The 20,569-nt window shown below is 42.0% G+C and overlaps 2 protein-coding genes across 2 annotated transcripts in view; both read left to right on the top strand.

The window, feature by feature from the left end:
- Nucleotides 1–18,100, top strand: part of LOC134803643 (P protein-like) — a 38,817-nt gene extending 20,717 nt beyond the window's left edge. Inside the window, exons 18-19 of the mRNA XM_063776426.1 lie at nucleotides 16,049–16,196; nucleotides 17,487–18,100. Of these exons, the coding sequence (XP_063632496.1) occupies nucleotides 16,049–16,196; nucleotides 17,487–17,665 (327 nt within the window). The 3' untranslated portion in view covers nucleotides 17,666–18,100. The remainder of the gene's footprint in view (nucleotides 1–16,048; nucleotides 16,197–17,486) is intronic.
- The window catches only part of LOC134803639 (P protein-like), a 118,816-nt gene that overhangs the window by 42,885 nt on the left and 55,362 nt on the right, over nucleotides 1–20,569 (top strand). The window lies entirely within an intron of this gene.

Genomic DNA, 20,569 nt, shown 5'->3' with positions numbered 1-20,569 from the left:
CCATTGAACAGGCGCGTCACCGCCACGACGGAACGCAGTGGCAGGTGACTTAGTGCCGCGTTCGGGATCTGGTCGGGGCCCGGGGCTTTCTTGTGTTTGCAGCGACGGAGAGTTCGCTGCACTTGGCCGGGCGTGAAGAAGACCGGGTCGTCTTCTTGTCCCAGTGGCTGCTCGTAGAACCTCTCCAAGTGTTCAGAGACTTCTCGGTGGTGTGCGTGGTCCTGGACTGGGTTGGGCTGGAACTGTCTGCTCAGACACTCGGCGAAGATCTCCGCCCTGTCCTCCGCCTTGTATCTGGGCAGTCCGTTGGCGTCCTTGAGTGGGCGAATCGAGTCTCGCGTCGTGCCGAGTTGACGGCATAGACGGTGGATGGAGGGAACATCACCGTCTATGGACGCGATGTGACTCTCCCAACTCATGGCTGCGTGGTTGCTGAGCTCCTTTTGCACCTTCTTCACGAGCGCGTTGAGCTCCGCTCGAAGGGTAGGGCATCTTGTTGTTTGCCATCTTCTCCTCAGGACGTGCTTGCGCTTAATGAGTTCCAGGATCCTTTGTGGCAGGAGAGGGCGTCTCCCGTCACTCCGGATGGTGTGCGCTGCTGTGTTCAGCGCGTCCTGGATGTCGGAGGTGATGGCGGCGGCTGCACTCTCCACTTCCTCTGCTGAAGAGACCGCCAGGGTCTGGGGTTTCCCCTCCATGGCTTCGACGTAAGTCTCCCAGCAGATACGGCGTCTGGGTCTGGTTGTGATGGCTCTCACGGGTAGGTCGTCTAAGGTCAGGAGTACTGGGCGGTGATCCGATGGTAAGTCGGGTAGGGTCTCCTGGCCGATGGCTGCGTTGATGTTTTTATGTACCGCGAAGTCGATCGTGTCTGGCCCGTGCACGACGTCGTAGTGCGTCGGCTCTTCGGGTCCGGACACCCCGAAGTCGTGGTCCACGGCGGCTTGATATATCACGCGGCCCGCTGCGCTCTGCCTCGACGCGTGCCACGCTTGGTGCTTCGCGTTCCAGTCCCCGGCCATGATGATCGGCAAGGGGGGACTGAGAAGCTTCAGCAGGTCTCTCTGCAGTGTGCCGGGTGCTCCTCCCGGCCTGTAGATTGCGTAGAGCCGGAGGTCGTGGCCCGAGACTCTGATGTCGACTCCCAGGGCATAGAGGGAGTCGAGGGGCTGGTATTCCACCGGCTGGTGGACGATGGACCTCCGGACTAGGACTGCGAGGCCCCGGTAAGCTGAGCCATCCTGCCGAAGCTCCTCCTTCCTGTATATGACGTAGCCGGGGATCTTCAATGCGGTTTCGGCGCGCAGGAACGTTTCGGACACCAGCATCACGTCCACGTTCTGCACTGCGACGAAGTTGCGCAGGAGTCCAATCTTCGACCGTAGCCCCTGCGCGTTCCAGTATACAACACGCAGACTATTGAATTTTAGTCCGCGTGTTGAGGGCAGCTGTGAGCGCCTGGGCCACTGTCGCGAGCTGCGCCACGAGGGCGGCGAGGTCGTGAGTGGCGGTGGGCGTGATGTCGGTGTCTGGTGCTGGATCTCTTTGCGGTGGTGGGGCAGTGGAGGTGGAGGATTGGGCTGGCACTGCTGGCGTGGGGGCAGCCTTCTTCTTCTTCTTTTTTGGCTTCTTCTTCTGGGGTCCGGGCTCCTTCGCCTGCTGCGGTCTGTTTATCCCCCTTTGGGTGGGGGGATTCGCCTACGCCATCAGTGTAGCTGGCGCCGACTCTTCCACCGTGGGCTTGGGGACCGTAGCGTTGGTTGTGGGGCCCGGGCGTGCCGGAGCCGAGAGGGCAGATCTCCCGGCCTTCCACAGGCGGTAGGCTGTTTTGTAGGAGGGGCAGTTCCTGTGATTGCCTGGATGGGGCCCCCTGCAGTTTTTGCAGGTGGCCTGCTGGTCGCGGGGTCTCGTACACTGGCTGGCCCAGTGCGGTTCAGCGCAGCGTACGCAGGCAAGCTCCCGATGACAGCCGTGTGAAGAGTGGCCGAAGCCCTGGCAACGGTGGCATTGCGGGGGCCCCTTCTTCCCTCGCCACGCCTCCACTCTTATTTTCTTCATGTGGAGAAGCTCCGACACCCCATAGATGCCCGCGTGGTCCCGAGCAGGCCCCGCGAGCTGCACGAAGTATATGCAGCCCGGGCGACCCGCTCTCGCGTTGATTTGCTTCGCATATTCTACGGGGTGTCCTTGCTTCTCCAGGGCGTTCATTAGATCCAGAATTGGAGTCTTCTCGGGGAGGCCCCTGACGGCCACTTTCATCCGCTTCTCGTCATCCAGCCCGTAAATGTTGAAAAGTGGCTTGATGACGTCTGTGGCCTCCCCTTTTTTCTTGGCTTCTTCAATGGCTGCTGCTGCCGTGTCCTCCAGCTTGGTCAGGTGACGTATCACGAGGCGGTATTCCTCCTCGGTACGGGGCTCGAAGAGCACGCCCTCTCCCTTCGGCGTGGTGAAAGGCGACTCTCCGAGCTCCTCGGCGATATCCTCCAAAACCTTCGGCCAATTTGGTAGAATGTCTGCGACGATGGCGGGGTATTTGGGTTTTTTATTTTTTTTTCTACCCTCGTCATCGTCGCTGCAAGGCTGCGTACTACTATCGCTCTTTTTAGTAGTGTTGTTATTATTTTTTTGGTTGCTGTTTTTTTTGATAGTTTCATTTTTTTTTGCAGCCTTGCTGCCGTTGGTTTTGGAGCTCGCTGTTGCTGCGCCCGAGGGGAGGGCGGTGGCGGTTGCGTAGCTGGTACCGGGGGCCGCGGGTCGTTGCGCGGGGGCTCGGGGGGCTGCTGTTGAGGGTCCCGGTGTGGGGGCCATGAAGGGGGCTGAGTCGCTGGTGGCTGGGGCCTCGGTTGGGGGTCGCTCAGGTTGCGGTGGGGCTTCGGGTCTGGGCCGAAGTCTCGGGTCCGTGGGCGGCGAGATATTATGGCAGATCCTCTTCGTGTCCTGCCTGGTGGGGGGGCTGCACTCCGGCTTCCTCTTGACCGCCGATAGTTGGAGTAAAGCCGGGTGCTCCCCGAGGAAGCGTAGGAGGGCGACGTCATCTGGGGACAGCTCTATCTCCTCTCCCAGGGCGTACTCCCGCAGCCTGATGCAGGCCGCGGTCCATGTCTCCAACACGGGAGACATGTAACCGACTTGCCCCAGGCGGGCTACCAGGATACGGTCATGATCCAGTAGCTCGCGAGGAGAAAGTCGGTCTCTCTCTTCCTGCGGGATCGGTGAGAAGGTGCGTCCAGGGGCTGCATCTTCTGACTGCCACGGCTGTGGTGAGCCGTCACGGTCCGTTGTGAGGGCATCCGTGAATTCGGCGAGTTCTTCGTCGGATTCGGCGGCTGGTGTGGGCTCTGGCATCGGTGGTGTTGGTGCGGGTAGTTGTGGAAACCCGCTTTCCTGACTACCCACATGCCCCGCGGTGGCGGGGGGGTTGGTGTCTGACGGCGGGTTTCGTGTGGGTACTTCGTGAAACTCACGTTTGGAACTACCCACCCTAACCGAGGGGTCGGGGGGGGCCGTGAGTTTCAGCGGCGGGGCTGCGGGTGGTTTTAGAAAACCGTGTTGACGACTACCCGGAGGGTCGGGGGGGTGCTTCGGCTTCTCGTTCATGACGCTCGGGCTCAGTCGGTCTTAGTGGGCGGTGCCTGCGCGACGCATTACTGCCGGCCGTAGTCCCAGACAGGGGTCCCTTTTCCAGGTTAGGCCGTTTTAGCGGCGCCTGGAGTAGTTTCCACTGTCTAGGGCGACCAGTAGCGGGTGCAGTGGGCAGCTGGCGTTCCCCTCCGGCGAGGCCGGGTGCGATCCGGCGAAGATTTCGTCGAAGTCCTTGCAGGATGAGCTGGTGCTGGCTTTGGGGGTGCGTCCGAGTGAGGTACCAGTGGCTCTCCAGAAGGGACAGTATAATCAGAAAGTACTAGACCTTATTCAAGGTGACGGATTTTCGAGATTGCAAAGAGACCCAACTCCAGGGTTCCAGAAAGATCTTAGACAAGCAGTTAAGAATTCTTCATTTGTTTTTGAAACCGAACATCAGAAGAGTATGGTTGTGCCTATGAATCCACGAGCTCCTATTCTTTATGGACTTCCCAAAATTCATAAGGATAATATCCCAGTTCGTCCAGTGGTCTCATATTTGGGTGCGCCAACTTATAATCTGGCAAAAAGGTTGAATTCCATTATAAGAGACAAGTCCCAGTTCCAGCCGAAATATTGCTTGAAAAATAGCTTGCAGTTAATAGAAAAGATCCAGGACATTAACATACCAGATAATGCTGTTCTTCTTTCATTGGATGTAGACAGTTTGTTTACAAATGTGCCATATGGAGAGACTTTGGAGATTATTAAGGGTCTTTTTGAAAGGCAACGTTTACATCCAGGGGAAGTAGATGAATTGATAGATCTAACAGCGATTTGTATGAAACAAAATTATTTCAGATTTGGGGGACAGTATTATTTGCAAAGTGATGGTTTGGCTATGGGTTCACCACTAAGTCCTTTGATGGCTGATATTTTTATGGACCATTTTGAGAACCAGCATATTGTGGGCAACAATAATATATTATACTATTTTAGATACGTGGATGATTTGATTATTTGTTGGACGGGTAGTATGGGCCTGCTGGATGCATTTATTGCTGAAATTAATGGTAAGCATCCAAAAATTAAGTTTAAAAAGGAACTAGAGCAAGACAACTCATTGAATTTTCTAGATTTAACAATCACTAAAGTAAACAACAGGCATCAGTTCAAAATTTACCGTAAGCCTACACATACCGATACAGTTATCCCGGCTTCTTCCACGCATCCGTGGCAGCATAAGTTGGCTGCTTTTCATTGTTATGTGCATAGAATGTTGACTGTGCCTCTTTCTGATGAACACTATCAGATTGAATTAAATAATATTTATCACTTAGCAGTTTCGAATGGTTACGATAAGTCTGTTGTGGATGGTATCATCAGGAAAAAGCGGAATAGTATGGTCAACACTATGTTGTATGCGGCACGATCCTCTGAACCGATTAAGAAATATAAAGCGAGCATAACTTATGTTGGCAAGTTGTCTGATGCAATTTACAAAATTTTGAAGTCTAACGACATTCCTGTGGCCTTTAAGACAAATAATACTTTGCACTCGAAGCTTTGCAATGGCAAAGATAAGATCGAGAATGGGAAAAAGTCTGGAGTTTATAAGCTTACCTGTGACGATTGCAATAAAGTGTATGTGGGGCAAACGGGCCGTAGTTTCACTACTAGGTATAAAGAGCATGTTGCGTCATATAGACATAACCATCCAGAGAAGTCCAATTTTGCAAAGCACTTATTAGATACAGGTCACACTTTATCTGAGAATCATTCTTTTGATATTTTACATGTTTGCGAAAAGGGATTGCGTTTGGGTGTTCTGGAACAACTGGAAATAATTAGGTACAACAATAGGGGCATGATTCTTAACGAACAATTGAATGTTGCGTCATCGCCGTTATTACGAATTTTTCCATCTCACTCACAATTGCACGGTAGGGGGAGTGGTCAAGGTATAAATATGGCCGACCATTCTAGACAGGTCATTCCGTTGCCGGGCGTCAGACCGTCAACAACTCCTGAGGATGCCTCGTAGAGAGGCGAAACACGTGTCGAGGTTTATTCTTTTGGTGGTGGTTTGTTATATTTATTTGCGTATTTATTTTTGCGGTGGGAGGGTGGGAATATTAATTGCATGTAAAAATACGCAAGTAAGTATAACGGGTTAGCACTGATTGACTAGCACGTTATCTTTTCGCTGATTAGCAAAGTAATATTTTGGTTTTAATTTTTTCATCTTTTAGTAAAAAGTTCGGATCCATATTAACTAAATATCTTAAAATTATTTATTTCCACAAACTACAACTCGTCCTTATTGTCTAATCAGGAACCCAAGATAAAAAAACAACATAAGCGTTACCGCACTACGAGTTTTACAACACTACGCACTATGCTCTTATAATTTACAATAATATACATATAAACGTTCAATTACTTACACAGCTATTTTCATGTTAAACTTATTCACATATGTTATTTGCAACCAAAACAAAATATCTAAAAAAAACAACAATAATTAACCTTTTAAGCACTATGATAAGAACACAATATCTAACAATAACGTAACCTCAACCCGTATCTTGTTTTTACGTTGGGCGCTATTTGTTACGGGCTCTTGAGGTAAGAAAGACAACCAACTATCACGTTTGTATAAATTTAATTAAAAACTAGTGTTATACTGAGTAAGATACAAATTAGAAGATGAAAAACTTAAGCCTAATTATCTTAATCTAAGTTTTGTTAGGCGCCAGGAGGGATTTTCTACGATATCTGGAACCCTGCCTATCCAGTTGCCACCGGCTAGCGCCGTAAAATGTACTCGAAATGGTCCTCGATCCAATCGCTATTCGATATCAAATTGTAACCCGGAACTCGAAGGGCATGTCCAGAGGCTAAAACAATTGCACTAATTTAATTCTACTGTAATGCCTATAGTCCTTCATTACAGATTCTGTTTTTAGCTTAATCTTAGCACTTACCCCTTCGCCGTATAAAACACTAACAATTGCAAAAATGTCTAATAATTAATTACACAGGTAAAACACAGGTTTTACATTTCACTTATGCTCGAATTTGCATGTCATTTATACCATTGTAATTTCATCTCCATTTTGGAGGGTAAACTTAACACATGACATCGCCGTCTTTACATCGGTGTGAACACAACCAAGAGATGAGCGGGAATGTCTCTGCGACCCGAGATGGTTGTTATTTTAAACTCATTAATCTAAACTGCAGTATAGAATACTAACTTCAAAACAAATAAATAGAAAAAGATACTACGCGAGCCGGGGATCGAACGCTCGACCTCATGCACGCAAGTCTCGTCGTCGTACCGCTGGTCCAGCGAGTCATTAAGATAGCCGCTGAATAATGCCATGGCATTCGACTAGCAATATAGATATACTTAAGCCATTGAAAACTCGACCTTATATCGATTAGTTAAAGTCCAAAGTCCCAAAGCTAATAAATTAACCATTATAAAACGTCTAGCAATATTGCTTATATAGCCTTGTATTAAATTTTAGATGGTAAATAACACCATCATCTAAAAAACCTAACCGAGAAGAGCAGCTATAGTTGGTCAAACCAATTTGTCAGTAAATAAGAACAAAGAAAAACTATACTCATCCTTCTCTTTTGGGTGCCAGTACTAGCGTAAGACAAAGATAGTATGATTTTCTCTGTCCATATTTGAAATGAGACAGTCCTTTGACAAGCTATATATAACAAACCAACACGTAACTCAGTACTGCAGCCATTCTGTAAAATAAAAATTCGTTGTCCTTAACCATCAATCACATTTCTGTGTTAGCGACAAATCTTAACCGAGACATTTCCAGTTTTATGAACAAAAGGTACTTGGCGGTTGTCACACTGCCGCCGCGTCTCGTTGCGAGACGCGGAGCAACGGACTCGCATGCGGAGACAACGCACCAACGTCCGAGTTTTCTCCGCATCTCCGTCCGGAGCTGCGATGCGCGACGTCCCGCGTTACTTCCGTCTTGCGTTCATTTCACATTCGAACGTTAAGGTGAAAACAGAGGGCCTACTAGACCAGCGGTGGAACAAAAATGGGTTTTGATAACATTAAAGTTTTTTCTTTTTTGATATGTTATTGCATGCATGTTAAATAACATTTATCTAAAATATTAGAAAATTATAGGTGGAGCGTTCGGCCATATTTAAATATTTCAATTTTGCTAAATAACTATGTAAATATAAAATTAAAGTTACAAAAAACTGTAACATGTTCAATAACACTTTAATTTATTCACAATATTCGGTTTTTAGAAATCTGGAACAGCTGCTTTCTGGTGAACGTAAAAACACGAATTACTTTGTGAATAAAGAATTAAAGTAGCTGATATTGTAAAATTACGATATTATCTATCAACTTAGTATACTTGTAAAAAGTTAGAAATGTAGACAATGTGCTTGTCTAGATATTGATTTCTGGTTAAGCAGTATAGCCAATATTGAATTAAAGTTTGTAGAGTTAATATTACACGGTCATAATAAAGATCTTAGTTCCCACACAAAATATTAGAAATATAAAATCACGGCGACACTAAATACTGATACGTAAGTATGCATTCCGCGCTTATATTGAGTTACATTTCAAACGCGCGGCGTTTTCGCGCGCCGCGCTGTGCGCCGCGCCGTGGCAGGAGGCAGCGATCGACGGTGGCGGGCTAGCGATTAGCGCGGTGCCCGTAAAAAATACGCAAAACGTTTATAAAATTATTATCAATGGTAATATTGTTAATAGTAGGTACAGTAATGGAAACTTACCTACACTTATTTATTTCTATATGTACTAGGGATTGCCCGCGGTTTGGTTTACGTAGAATTCGTTATCGTGTTAAGTATAGAAATAATAGATACATTTGAAAATTATTTTAGGTGCATTGTCATACAGATAACCACCCTTGTTAAAGTATTCTTCAAATTCAATAGACAGGTGTCATTTCAATATAATTTTGCGTAATTTGGCGCTTTTAGGTTATAAATGACTAGCGACATATATTTTTTGTTTAAGAGCGATATCCGATATATATATCTCCGATAATATTTACTTTATCATTTAAATCAATTTCAAACTAACGTTATTCAATATTTATCATTTTAAAGTCAATTTTACCAACCAACTGAGCTTTACGAGTATTCCTACGGAAACAACTCAAAATTTGCATCAAATTAAATGCCACTCTTCTTATCCGTTTCGAACAATCAAGAGGGCCTTTACGAGCTGATGTAGTGAAAATTTTATTTAACCCTCGTCCCTTGAAACCTTCACTACGCTCGAGGTTCAACTTTACGAACCACTCGCTACGCTTGTGGTTCAATTTTAGAATGTTTCGCTTGTTTGGGTATCAATATTAGCACGATTAATCAACAAATTTTCCCCTTGTAAAACAAATAAATAAGGTAGGTGAGGTGCAGGCATATGAGGCCCGGCGGGTAACAAGGCCCAGCATTCAAAAATAGCAGTTGCTCCCTATTATTCTGAATTTGTACTTGTTGCTAAGAAGATCCACTGTCAGTGCAGGCAAAAAGGTCCAGTCCCGGGCCTTATTGAACGTATGAGATGAAATAATAGATTAAAATATTTTAAGATAATTTTGAATATTTTAAATCTTTCATTAATAAGGCCGATTTGAAGAAACTTCTATGAAATTATGACTTATAAATAACACCTTCACTGCGTGGGCTGTCCAAATCGCTGCAGACTTTTCTTGGTCTAACTCTAATAATTTTTCACTTGCTTTATTGACCTAAAGACGTTTTAAAGAATCAAAAAGTCTAATAACATTTAGACACTTATACTTTTTAAAGGCAGTAACTACTTACTTATATAGGTAACTTTTTTTATTAATACATTGCAAAATTTCTATTTTTCGCACTTCTATCGTAAATAACTATTTACGATAGAAGTGCGAAAAATAGAAATTTTGCAACGAATGACGAATTTTAAAACACGGCCAAAGGGAGTGTTTTAATGTGCTTATTATAGCACCGGTGTCGTAATGTAGCACCAGGGCCCTATTTCACCAACGTGACAGGTGCGACAATTCGACAAGTCTCATTGTTGCTGACGTCACAGGCATCCATGGGCTACGGTTATAGCTTACCATCGGACGGGCCTTATTCCTGTTTGTCACTATCATTGTATTATTAAAAAAAAACTTTATTATATCGGCAAAAAACAGGTATCTTTCTTGTGATGTTTATGATGATAATGATGACAATTGACACAAGATTTCAAAGAACTTTCGGTAATTCTTGACAGTAAATGAGTTCTGTGTCGGAATTTCGTGACAACTGTCGTATTTCTTGTGACAATTGTCCAAGTCCCAGCCCCCCCTTTGCTACAGTCCAACCCGAAAGGCACCTTAGGTCGGCGCTTACGTCATTATTACCGGCGCCCCAATACTAATGCGGTGCTACGCGACGTAAGCGCCGACCGCCATATTCAACGTGGTTTTTGTCACATAGTACCCTGTAAAGGTATGATTCCAGGGATAAAAAATATGTTATAACGTTATCCAGCGTATAATGGAATTCATAAAAGTTTTTCTTTATAATTACTACAAGTAAATTTGTTCATATTTGCATATTATTAAAAAGGTAAATGAAAAGTAATTGAGTAATTTAATTACTAATTAATGTAATCACAATTGCAAATTACACAGAATAATTAATTACATGTAATTAAATTTTATGTAATTAAATTACAAACATTTTAATTACATGTAATTAAATTGGTAATTAAATTACACGAGTAATTAATTACGCCCAACACTGGTTGGTGGCAAACAACCACACCGCTCGTCTGATGGTAAGCGGTTACCGTAGCCTATAAAGGCCTGTGACGTCAGTAACAGTGATGTCGACAAATGTCGCACCTGTCACTTTGGTGAAATAGGGCCCAGATGTACAGTAAAAATCATGGTTAAAGATAATACTAACTGTTATGAATAAATATTTATACTGTAAAAAATTATCCCACCAAAAACATTTTCATGTAAAATGTTGCTAAGACGAAACCATAAGCCTAAGACTCGCACTGTTAAAAAGTTATCAGATCTCTTGTCGAGCCAAGCTTGAAACTCTACAAGCCCCTTCACTAACTCTACACCTTAGTCAAAATATGTGGCTTGGCTGTTTTGCTACCGCCACATGGGCATAAGGTGAAAAACTTATTATAATCATTATTTTTAGGGTTCCGTACCTCAAAAGGAATAAAACTGAACCCTTATAGGATCACTCGTGTGTCTGGCTGTCCGTCTGTCACAGCCTATTTGCTCCGAAACTACTGGACTAATAAGTTGAAATTTGTCTATAACCCAAATACATACATGTAAAGTAAATATGTAATATAAATTTAAATAAAGGGGTCACTTTTGAGATGAATGATAAATAGAAGAAAAAAAACGATATCTTTGTTATATATCAAATGAAGGGGCTCATTTTAGAATTAGAATCTCAAATATATTTTTTTCATAATTTTAAAATAAATACTTTAGAAGTTATTTAAGAAAACAGGCAAAAAAATAACATTACCCTTATCTCCGAAACTACTGGGTCTTTTTATTATGAAAAAAATACACATATTAGCTCTTTACCTATAGATGACAGGAAAACCTATTAGAAATGTGGAGCTAAGCGTGAGCAGGCCTATGGAACTCTCTGCGCGAGCTCGGATTAATACCTACGAATCTGCTCCCGTTCACGGTAGAAAAGAAAGCCAGTTGGTTGCCACACGCGCTCACGTACGCACGTCACTGCGCGCCGCACTGTCAATTTTTACGATAGTTACACGTAGGGCGGGATTCGGGAAATGAATTAGAGATGCACTAGATAAGAAATAGTAAAGATATGTGACGTTCCACGCCAAAAGGTACCATTGCCCCGACTGAATATTGGAGTGGTGATAATAATAAGCGTAAGCGCCAGCCGCCATAAGGTACCTTTTGCCGTGGAACGTCACATATCTTTACTATTTCATATCTAGTGAATGTCTAACGGCGCGATATCTTAAAGTTCGAATCGCGCGGGTAGTAGGTACCTACCTACTATTGAATTTCTTTAATTAAACATGTAATGTTTAATATGTGTGACAAATGTATAGATTTAGATATCTATCTATTTGAAATAGGTAGTAAATTTTTAATTTATTTTGGTAAATGTTTATTATAACGACAGTAAGTTTACACCGGAAAGTGCCTACTCATTTTTGCTCTGGTTAACTTATAATTAATTACCTTTATTCATGGGGTTTCTATTATTTTTCTTTACTATGTAACATTAATCTCTATCTGGTTTTAAATTACACGAAGTTTTAAAACTAATTCTTGCTGGGATTATTGCGCGGTTTATAAAACGGCGTAAACACTGCGGTTACTGCATATGACATATGACCTTTTAAAATGACTATTTCGCAAACACTAAAGCATAATCGGAATATTAGGTATAATTTAAGATTTAGCTTTCCTTTTATTTCACTTCTCTGTTTAAGTGGGTATTTATTTATCATTTCTAAGCGTCAGCAACCCTAGCGTTGTGCCGGTGCGCGCGGTGCGGGGAGCGGCGCGTTGAAGGTCACTCCATTGTATTTTTGTGTAGGTATCAAAACGGTAGGTATTTGCGTTTTGTTTGAGAGATAAGTATCTGTTCGTAAGAACTATTGTATAATCTGTGGCGTGAGTCGGACTTAAGTACTTAGTTTTTGATCCGATCCCTACGGATTTTTAAAAGACATTTTACTCACTTTTCACTAAAAAAACATATTGTTAAAAATTGTGTAATGTACGGAACCCTTGGAACGCGAGTCCGACTTGCACTTGGGCGGTTTTTTTATTATACATACAATAGTTCTTGTAGAAACGAAACGGCCGAGCCACATACTTTGACTAAGGTGTAGAGCTAGTGAAGTTAGGGCTTGTAGAGTTAGAAGCTTGGCAAGAGATCTGATAACTTTTTGACAGTGCGAGCCTTATGGTTTCGTCTGGGCAACATTTTACATCAAAATGTTTTTGGTGGGATTTCACTTCTTTTTGTAAGTTGCTTATGACAATCTTCCATCCCCTAATTTAAAGGGTTGGGGGTGATTTACTATTAAAAATCCTGAAATAAGTATCTGGGGGCATCTGTTACACAATGTACTTCTTACTGATTCCCCATATAAACCCTTCACCCCGTAAGGGTAAACTTTGGGGTTGAAATCTGCCTTTACCCCGTAAGGGTAAACTTTGAGGTTGAAATCTATTCTATATCCTTCCCCATAACAATACCTATCTACATACCAAATTTCAACTAAATCGCTTCAGCGATTATTGATTCCCCATACAAGATTAAACCCCCTCATCATCCCCTTAGGGATTAAAAAATTCAAATTTTTGAATTTATTTGTTGTTTGTGTACTAAAATTATCTTACATATCAAATTTCAGCTTCTTAGAGGACTTCAGGAAGTACCCTAAAGGTATTGATAATCATCAAGTGAGTGAGTCAGTGACGAATCGAAGTTTTTAGACATGAATAAAATCTAAAGTATAAGAGCTATGCAATTGATATGCTTAATAAGTCCGAGAACTTTGTTTATCTAGTATAATCCAACCCCAAGTTATGAGGGTTCCAAAAAACGACGAAGCGCTTCGGGGAAAGTTAGATAGTGCCCTTGCGCTTTGCTCGTCTTGGCGGGGGCACTGCCGTGCCCCCAGATGTTAAAACATAATAATAATAAAGATTTATGTTTAGTGACTTTAGTTACCTACTATTTTCGCGTAAACTAGACAATTTTTATATCTTTAGTTAATAAGGCCCAAAAGAATTATTTTTAACTTATTATAAATATCCTGTTGTTGTGAAGTACCAAATATTGTTATTTGTATATGTATAACTCTTAAGTTAAAAACAATAAAATCTGTTATTGTCTATTGTCAAAATGATTATTTTTTGCGGGATTAAGTAATACCCTGCTAGTGTTCAATAAGGCCCACAATAGGACTTTTATAAAAGGTATATTTTCCAAGAGTATCGTAATATTTTTATAAATATTTTGGTATAATGAAGAAACTTCAATAAATAAGACACCTATTTGAGTGAGTTTTTCATACTTAATATCCTGTTTATTAAAAAAAAAAAAATTATTTAAGGTGGGCCGTATATAGGCATATACGGCCGACACGGAATATACAATAAGGTGAGGTCACTTACCTTATTGTATATTCAATATGTATACGTGTAATATTGAGCAGTTGGTTTATAATATACACAATATGATATTGACGTTGAATAGGACAGGACATGACAATAGGAACCAGAAATAGGTATAGTCGGTCAAACCAATTTGTCAGTAAATAAAAACAAAAAACTATATTCATCCTTTTCTTTTGGGTGCTAGTACTAGTGTAAGTCAAAGATAGTATGATGATTCTCTCTATGTTTGAAATGAGACAGTCCTTTGACAAACTATGGTAAAAAATAGTTGTGAATATCATGTACATTTTTATTACAATTTCGAAATTCAAATGTTCTTCCTAATCAACTCGGCCACTAAACTATAGATGGTCAAGCAAATCTTGTCAGTAGAAAAAGGCGCGAAATTCAAATTTTCTATGAGACGATATCCCTTCGACCCTACATTTTTCAATTTTGCCGCCTTTTTCTACTGACAAGATCTGCTTGACCAAGTATAACTGATAACTTGGTATCCAATCCGCTAACTCGGCGAATGAATCGCCAATTCGCCAACTCTCCGAGCCGAGTCAACGCTATCACACTGCTACTAAGGCCATTCAAAAATAAACCTTAATTCGAGAGCCCGAAGGTTCTTATATGACAAACAATACATTATGACTTAAAACTTTATGGGAAACAAAGGGACCCCTTTAATTTCACGTAATGTCCGCATCTAATTTATATATGTCCACAGTAAACAAACAAATGAATGATAAGAAAAGACAGACAGTGCTGTGAGCGGGAGGTGGGGCGAGGCGAGGGGCGAGGTATAGTTAGGCTATGATAGGCTCTCGGGCGCCGCGCCGGCGACACTGACGGACCAGCGCGGCGTATGTATGAATTTCGCGCCTTTTTAAATATATTTTACTATTACAATGCAAGCTACACACCGAAATTTCTTATTTTCCATAATATGGCTGCGTATATTATTTTATAGTAATAGACTTATTTTTACAGACTCTAATTCAATATTAGATATTATAGGACAAAAAACGCATATTAATTCTAAAGCATATATCTTATTCTTCTAAATTTTTAGCTTGCCTATTAACTTAAGAATTTAGATATGTTGTTGTGGATTTATTAAACTTTAATTCAATATCGACAAAATAATAAGCTAATTTGTAGTTTGACTAAGAAGCACGTTAAAAAAATTTCTAATAATTTTACATTATAAAGCGTCATACATATTATAAACGATGGAACTTAAACATTGCACTTTAATTCAATATTAAAAAATCATTACTAAAAATATATAAATACCTAATTTATATCTAACGCTCGTTCTAACTTTTCGTCATATTTTACAAATATGCTTAAAAATATGTCCCATGTCAGATAAGTATCACTTTTTCATCTTTAGAATTATCAAAAATTTTAGTGCAAAAATCCGGTCCCACTATTGGTCTATACCGCGAACCACGTTCGACGTGTTGCCTCCCTGTCACACTTACGTACTAATTTACAAGTGCGACACAGAGCCAACACGTCGAACGTAGTTCGCGGTAGGCCCTTTGTTCCTATTTGCCGATAAAATGGAAACGGAACTTATTCAGAACACTGCGGTGATACTTTCAGTTTGGGTTTTGTACAATCGAGTCATAAAACGCAGAAGACACTGGGTATATGTATATGTCGGCGGCCGATCGTATGATCAGGCATATCGTGAAATTCCTTGGCATATCGTGAAACATGAAAATCTTTGACTCGTTCCCTGAGTCGACGGAGACCCGCTACGCGGGGCTCCTATTTCTGGGCAGTGTGCCCTTCGGGCATCTGAAGCAACCTAACGAACCTATCCTACGTATGTATTGGTTTAATGTGACTATCGTCAAAACATTACACAGGAAAATTACGATCTGCCTGATCTTACGATCGGCCTACGACATATACATCCCTATTTACAAATCAGACCTATAAATGGGTCATTTGCTAGAGATTACCAAGATTTAAGGCAACGAGGCACGAGGCGTCATTCTTGCACTAAAATCCGTACGGCACTGCGGAGCTCGGTGTGACATACCCTGCGGCAGGCACCGCGTCTCCGTCCGAGCGCGCGAGTCGTCGTGCGTCTCGCTCCTCCGCGCGTCGAGGCGGAGCCAGTGTGTCGTACCGTGCGATTTTTCTATACAAAATCAAGATTCTACATACAAAGTTAAAAAACGCATCAACGGACGCCGCTGCGAGATGCGGAGCAGTGTGACGACCGCCTTAATCATATGTTGTCTGGGCAGGTAGGCGGCGTAATCTCAGCGTTCGTGGATAACCTCCCGATGACCACGATGATGATTAGAGTGGTCATATCCATCGGCAGTAACCCTGATCTCAACCTGCCTCTGGCACCCCTCGTCTGGGCGCTGCTGTATGGAGCATGCTTAGGAGGTAAACCATCATCATCCTTCTAGCATTGTCCCAGCATTTTGGCCACAGCTCACTTGGGGAGCCTTCATCAGAGTGGTCATATCCATCGGCTGATCTCAACCTGCCTCTGGCACCTCTCGCCTGGGCGCTGCTGTATGGAGCCTGCTTAAGAGGTAAACCGTCATCATTCTTCTAGCGTTGTCCCAGCATTTTGGCTACGGCTCACTTAGGGATCGAGCCTTCATCAGAGTGGTCATATTCATCGACAATAACCCTGATCTCAACCTGCCACTCGCTCCTCTCGTCTGGGCGCTGCTGTATAGAGCCTGCTTAGGAGGTAAACCGTCATCCTTCTGGCATTGTCCCAGCATTTTGGCCTCATCAGAATGATAATATCCTTCGGTAGCAACCTCAATCTAAACTTGCCACTCGCTCCTCTTATAGGTATGGGCGCTGCAAAGAGGTAAACCGAAATCTATTACCTTTTCACGCTTAAACCGCAGAACCAATTCAGACTAAATTTCTTGAGAAGATAGTTTGTGTCTCTAGAAAGGACATAGGATAGTTTTTATCAGAATCATCATATTCATCATCCGAAAATGAGGAGACAGAAGCTAGTTAACTATGCAAGAGATCTGCCCCATTTCACTTATTGCGTTATTCATAAACGGCTGCTAACTTAATCAGTTGATAATCGTCGTTTGTCCTTATCTGTCGTTATGCCATAGAGAGGAACAAACGACGATCATCAGCTGATTAAGATGAAACAGGAGCTGAGTTTTAAATATTTTAGGTAAATATACCCGTCTCGCTAACGGAAGCGGCACCTAAAAGTAGTGCGATAAGGACAAGGCGAAAAATCCTGCGTAAAAATCTCAAAAATCGAGGTTTCGTACTCCTCTGTTTCCTCCTCCAAAACTTAACCAATCGTAACCAAATTTGGAAATCTAAATGATTATGAAATTATCTGTGTCGGACCGTTTTGCTTTTTTGGCTAATTGATATCAGTTTTGAATGCCACGCCTCTCATTGCGGCATAGTCAATTAGGCCATTTTGGCCATTTTTGAAGGGCTCTAGCGCCTTAAAAAACAAAAATATCCAAAAAAGCAAAACGGTCCGACACAGATATTGATAATATTAATCTGTGTTGAAAAAATCATTGCTCTAGCTTCAAAAACCACGGAGGAAAACGAGGAGTACGTTTGCATGGAGAAATGACCACTCCCGTTGGCTCTTAACTTAGCAGACGTTTATGAATAACGCCGTTAGTTTTTAGACTCGTCCAAACCTTAATTTCTGCAATGTTCCAGGTAACGGCACATTAATCGGCGCGAGCGCAAACGTGGTGTGCGCAGGAGTGGCGGAGCAGCACGGCTACAAGATCACCTTCGTGCAGTTCTTCAAGGTCGGCTTCCCCATCATGATCGGGCATATGGCAGCTGCCTCTGTGTATTTGTTACTGTGCCATTGTGTGTTTACTTGGCATTGATTTTTACATCTTTGTTGAAAGATTGTCTTGAAAGCCCCATAAAGATCGGAAATACTCGAAGAGTAATAAGAAAAAAGAAGGGAAGTTTCGATTGCCGCCTCTGTGCATTTGAACGCTTTATGTCATAGGGACCGTGCGCGTTGGAGGGTCTGCCATCTTGTGGCCTGAATCGGAAACATATGTGCACATGTACATTGCCAAAGCAAGTGCTACCATTTACCGTTCTCATCGGTACGTTTCCTTATGCATAGCAGGGTCTGCCATCTTGTGGGCTACATCGGAACCATAAACGACACATTTACGCCTCGCGACAAAAATCTAACGGCTCCTATGCTGCCCCCTATAGTTCATGCACGGGGCCTATAAACACAAACATCACTCAAACGCCAAGGTCTCGGACGCAACTGGCGCAAGCGAGCTAATGTAAACCTTACTTGAAAGTGAAGTGGTTTACTTTGACAGTGTACGCCATAACACCTACAGTTGTCCTCCGCTATATATTGATGAATTTGCACGCTTGCAATTGCATGACATTCATTTACATTCACATTACATTGCGCGTTTGCTTTGAGCGTTTGACCTGACGTTGTGAGTTAAGAGACGATGAATATCGAAACTAGCGATACTGTCGCGCATCGCTTCGACTTCGTGGTACAGGCCGTTTATCATTCGTCTGTCAAATTTAGCGACTAGTGTTGTTCGTGCTAGGTACATGATCTGTAACATCCCCATACTGTATCAATGCAAATAAATAATTTCTGATTTCATAACCCTTAGTTGTTCTTGGCGCTGTGGGCACGACTAGTTACAACTTTAGGTGTGCTTGGAGTTCAAAAGGTTAAGAATGGCGATCAATGCCGCTGTGCGAGGTGGACACCAATATAATTTATGCGCGTGCAACAGAGATAGGAACAGCCGGGTCAATGTACGAAATTATTCATGCTTAGCGTCCTTACATTAGTTGGGCATAGTCTGTCGCGATTGGTCGAAACCTTTTTATGTTGTATGATTTTTTATGATTTTTGTAAGTAAATGAATGAAAATTATGACCGTCCATTTAACTGGCGTAGAAATCATATTCAATAAATTGTGTTTAAAAGGTACATATGACTGTATCTTATTGTACAAATATATTTTTAGGTTATCCCACTACTATAATTAAAATTAACTTTAAGTACAAAATGTAACCAATGTTGTATTATTTTAGATTAAGTATATAATAATAATGATGTGACCTTTCGAAGCAATAAAAATATATTTTAAATCATAAATCTTACATTTGTTTCTTTTGTCGTAATTTAAAAAATGTAGGCGCAAAGCGTTGACATACAAAATTTGAATATCGCGCCTTTTTCTACTGAGAAAGTGGGTGTGTCTGACTATAATAATTCCACAGGCCTAACAACAATTTTTTTTTACCACACGAGCTCGGAAAAGCTTACTTTGCACTTCAAAAACTGATAGCAAACTTGCATTTTATTCACATGTGAGGCAAAGTAACAAATGCAAATTTTGAGTTGTTTTCTTATGTTTGCTGATAGAATTGACTTTTAAATGATGATTTTGGATGATAAATATTTAATAACATTCATTTGGATTTGATTTGGTTTGATTTTGTTTGATATTTTACATTTAATATTTGCTTCGGGTTGGTTTGGTGAAACATTTTGTGTTTCACTCGGGGGCAAATTTTGTTTAATCCTCGTGCTTTAAAACCCTCGCAACGCTCAAGATTCACGCTCAAACTAGTCAGAGATTATAATTTTAAACTAATTATCACAAAAGTTATGGCCAGAAAACCAGTTTTTTTGCCTAAAATTGTTAAACATTGATGCCAAATATCTCGAAGACAATGAACTTTGCAGTAAATACCTATGGGGTAAGTACTATATTGCTTAAAGCCGTTGCTGTTAATATAATATTTTTATCCCATTTAATTGAAATGATTTTTTTTAGCTAAATACCGGGTGTGGCCTGTAGCATGAGCATAATTAAAACATCGATTGTATTCCTCAAACGGTGACAATTTTGTCTACAACTTATAAAAATTATGACGTATTTAGACTCCCTATTTTTCATACAAAATAAATATTATCTTCAATGGACGCCATCGCCACGCCCACTACGCCATATCATTGTGATTGACGTTGCTTGTCACGCCTTAAACATAACAAAATTCGCAATACATGCGTCTTAGAATAAACTTTAAAGTGTATTAAAAATCAAACCACAAGTTATTTTTAAAAGTCGATGAACAAATGTTGGTCAGTATGAGGAGTACAGCCTACAGTTTAATTTTTTGCTCATATTACAGGCCACACCCGGTATATGTATTACTAGCGATCTGCTCCGGCTTTGACGAACCTCAAAACCCTTACAAATTAAACACCTAAACCTTCCTCAAGAATCACTCTATTGATAGGTGAAAACCGCATGAAAATCCGTTTTTGAGTTTATCGCGAACATACACACAGACAGACGCGGCGGGGGACGTTGTTTTACAAGGTGTAGTAATTGATATCTCGGCCCGATTCTAACTTTAAGATAAGGTCAAAAAGTTACCGAAAACACCCCGCGTGATTTGTGCACAACCTAATGTAACGTGTCGTGAACACTGTATAGGCGGAGAGCTAGCCACGAAAATAGGTATGCAATGTATAGAGCAACGAAATCCCTCTAGTTAGTGTGCCATACTATCATTATTAATTAATTCGGGCGCCTGGCAGCTGTTCAGCGGTGAGTGCGGGAGTGGATGGCCAACAAAGGGGTTGTAAAATCAATTGAAGGTGTGCAATTTATAGAGCTCTGAGTTTGGTGTGATATAATAGCTAATTATGTATTTAATTCAAATATAGCAATGCCAGGCGTTTTATTTGGGGGAAAAGTAGTGCCATGTGATGAAAA

The sequence above is a fragment of the Cydia splendana genome, chromosome 27, assembly GCF_910591565.1.
Source record: "Cydia splendana chromosome 27, ilCydSple1.2, whole genome shotgun sequence".
NCBI classification, from domain to species: domain Eukaryota; kingdom Metazoa; phylum Arthropoda; class Insecta; order Lepidoptera; family Tortricidae; genus Cydia; species Cydia splendana.
The sequence above is the reverse complement of the archived record's forward strand: the minus strand, read 5'-3'. Positions and strand labels throughout refer to the sequence as shown.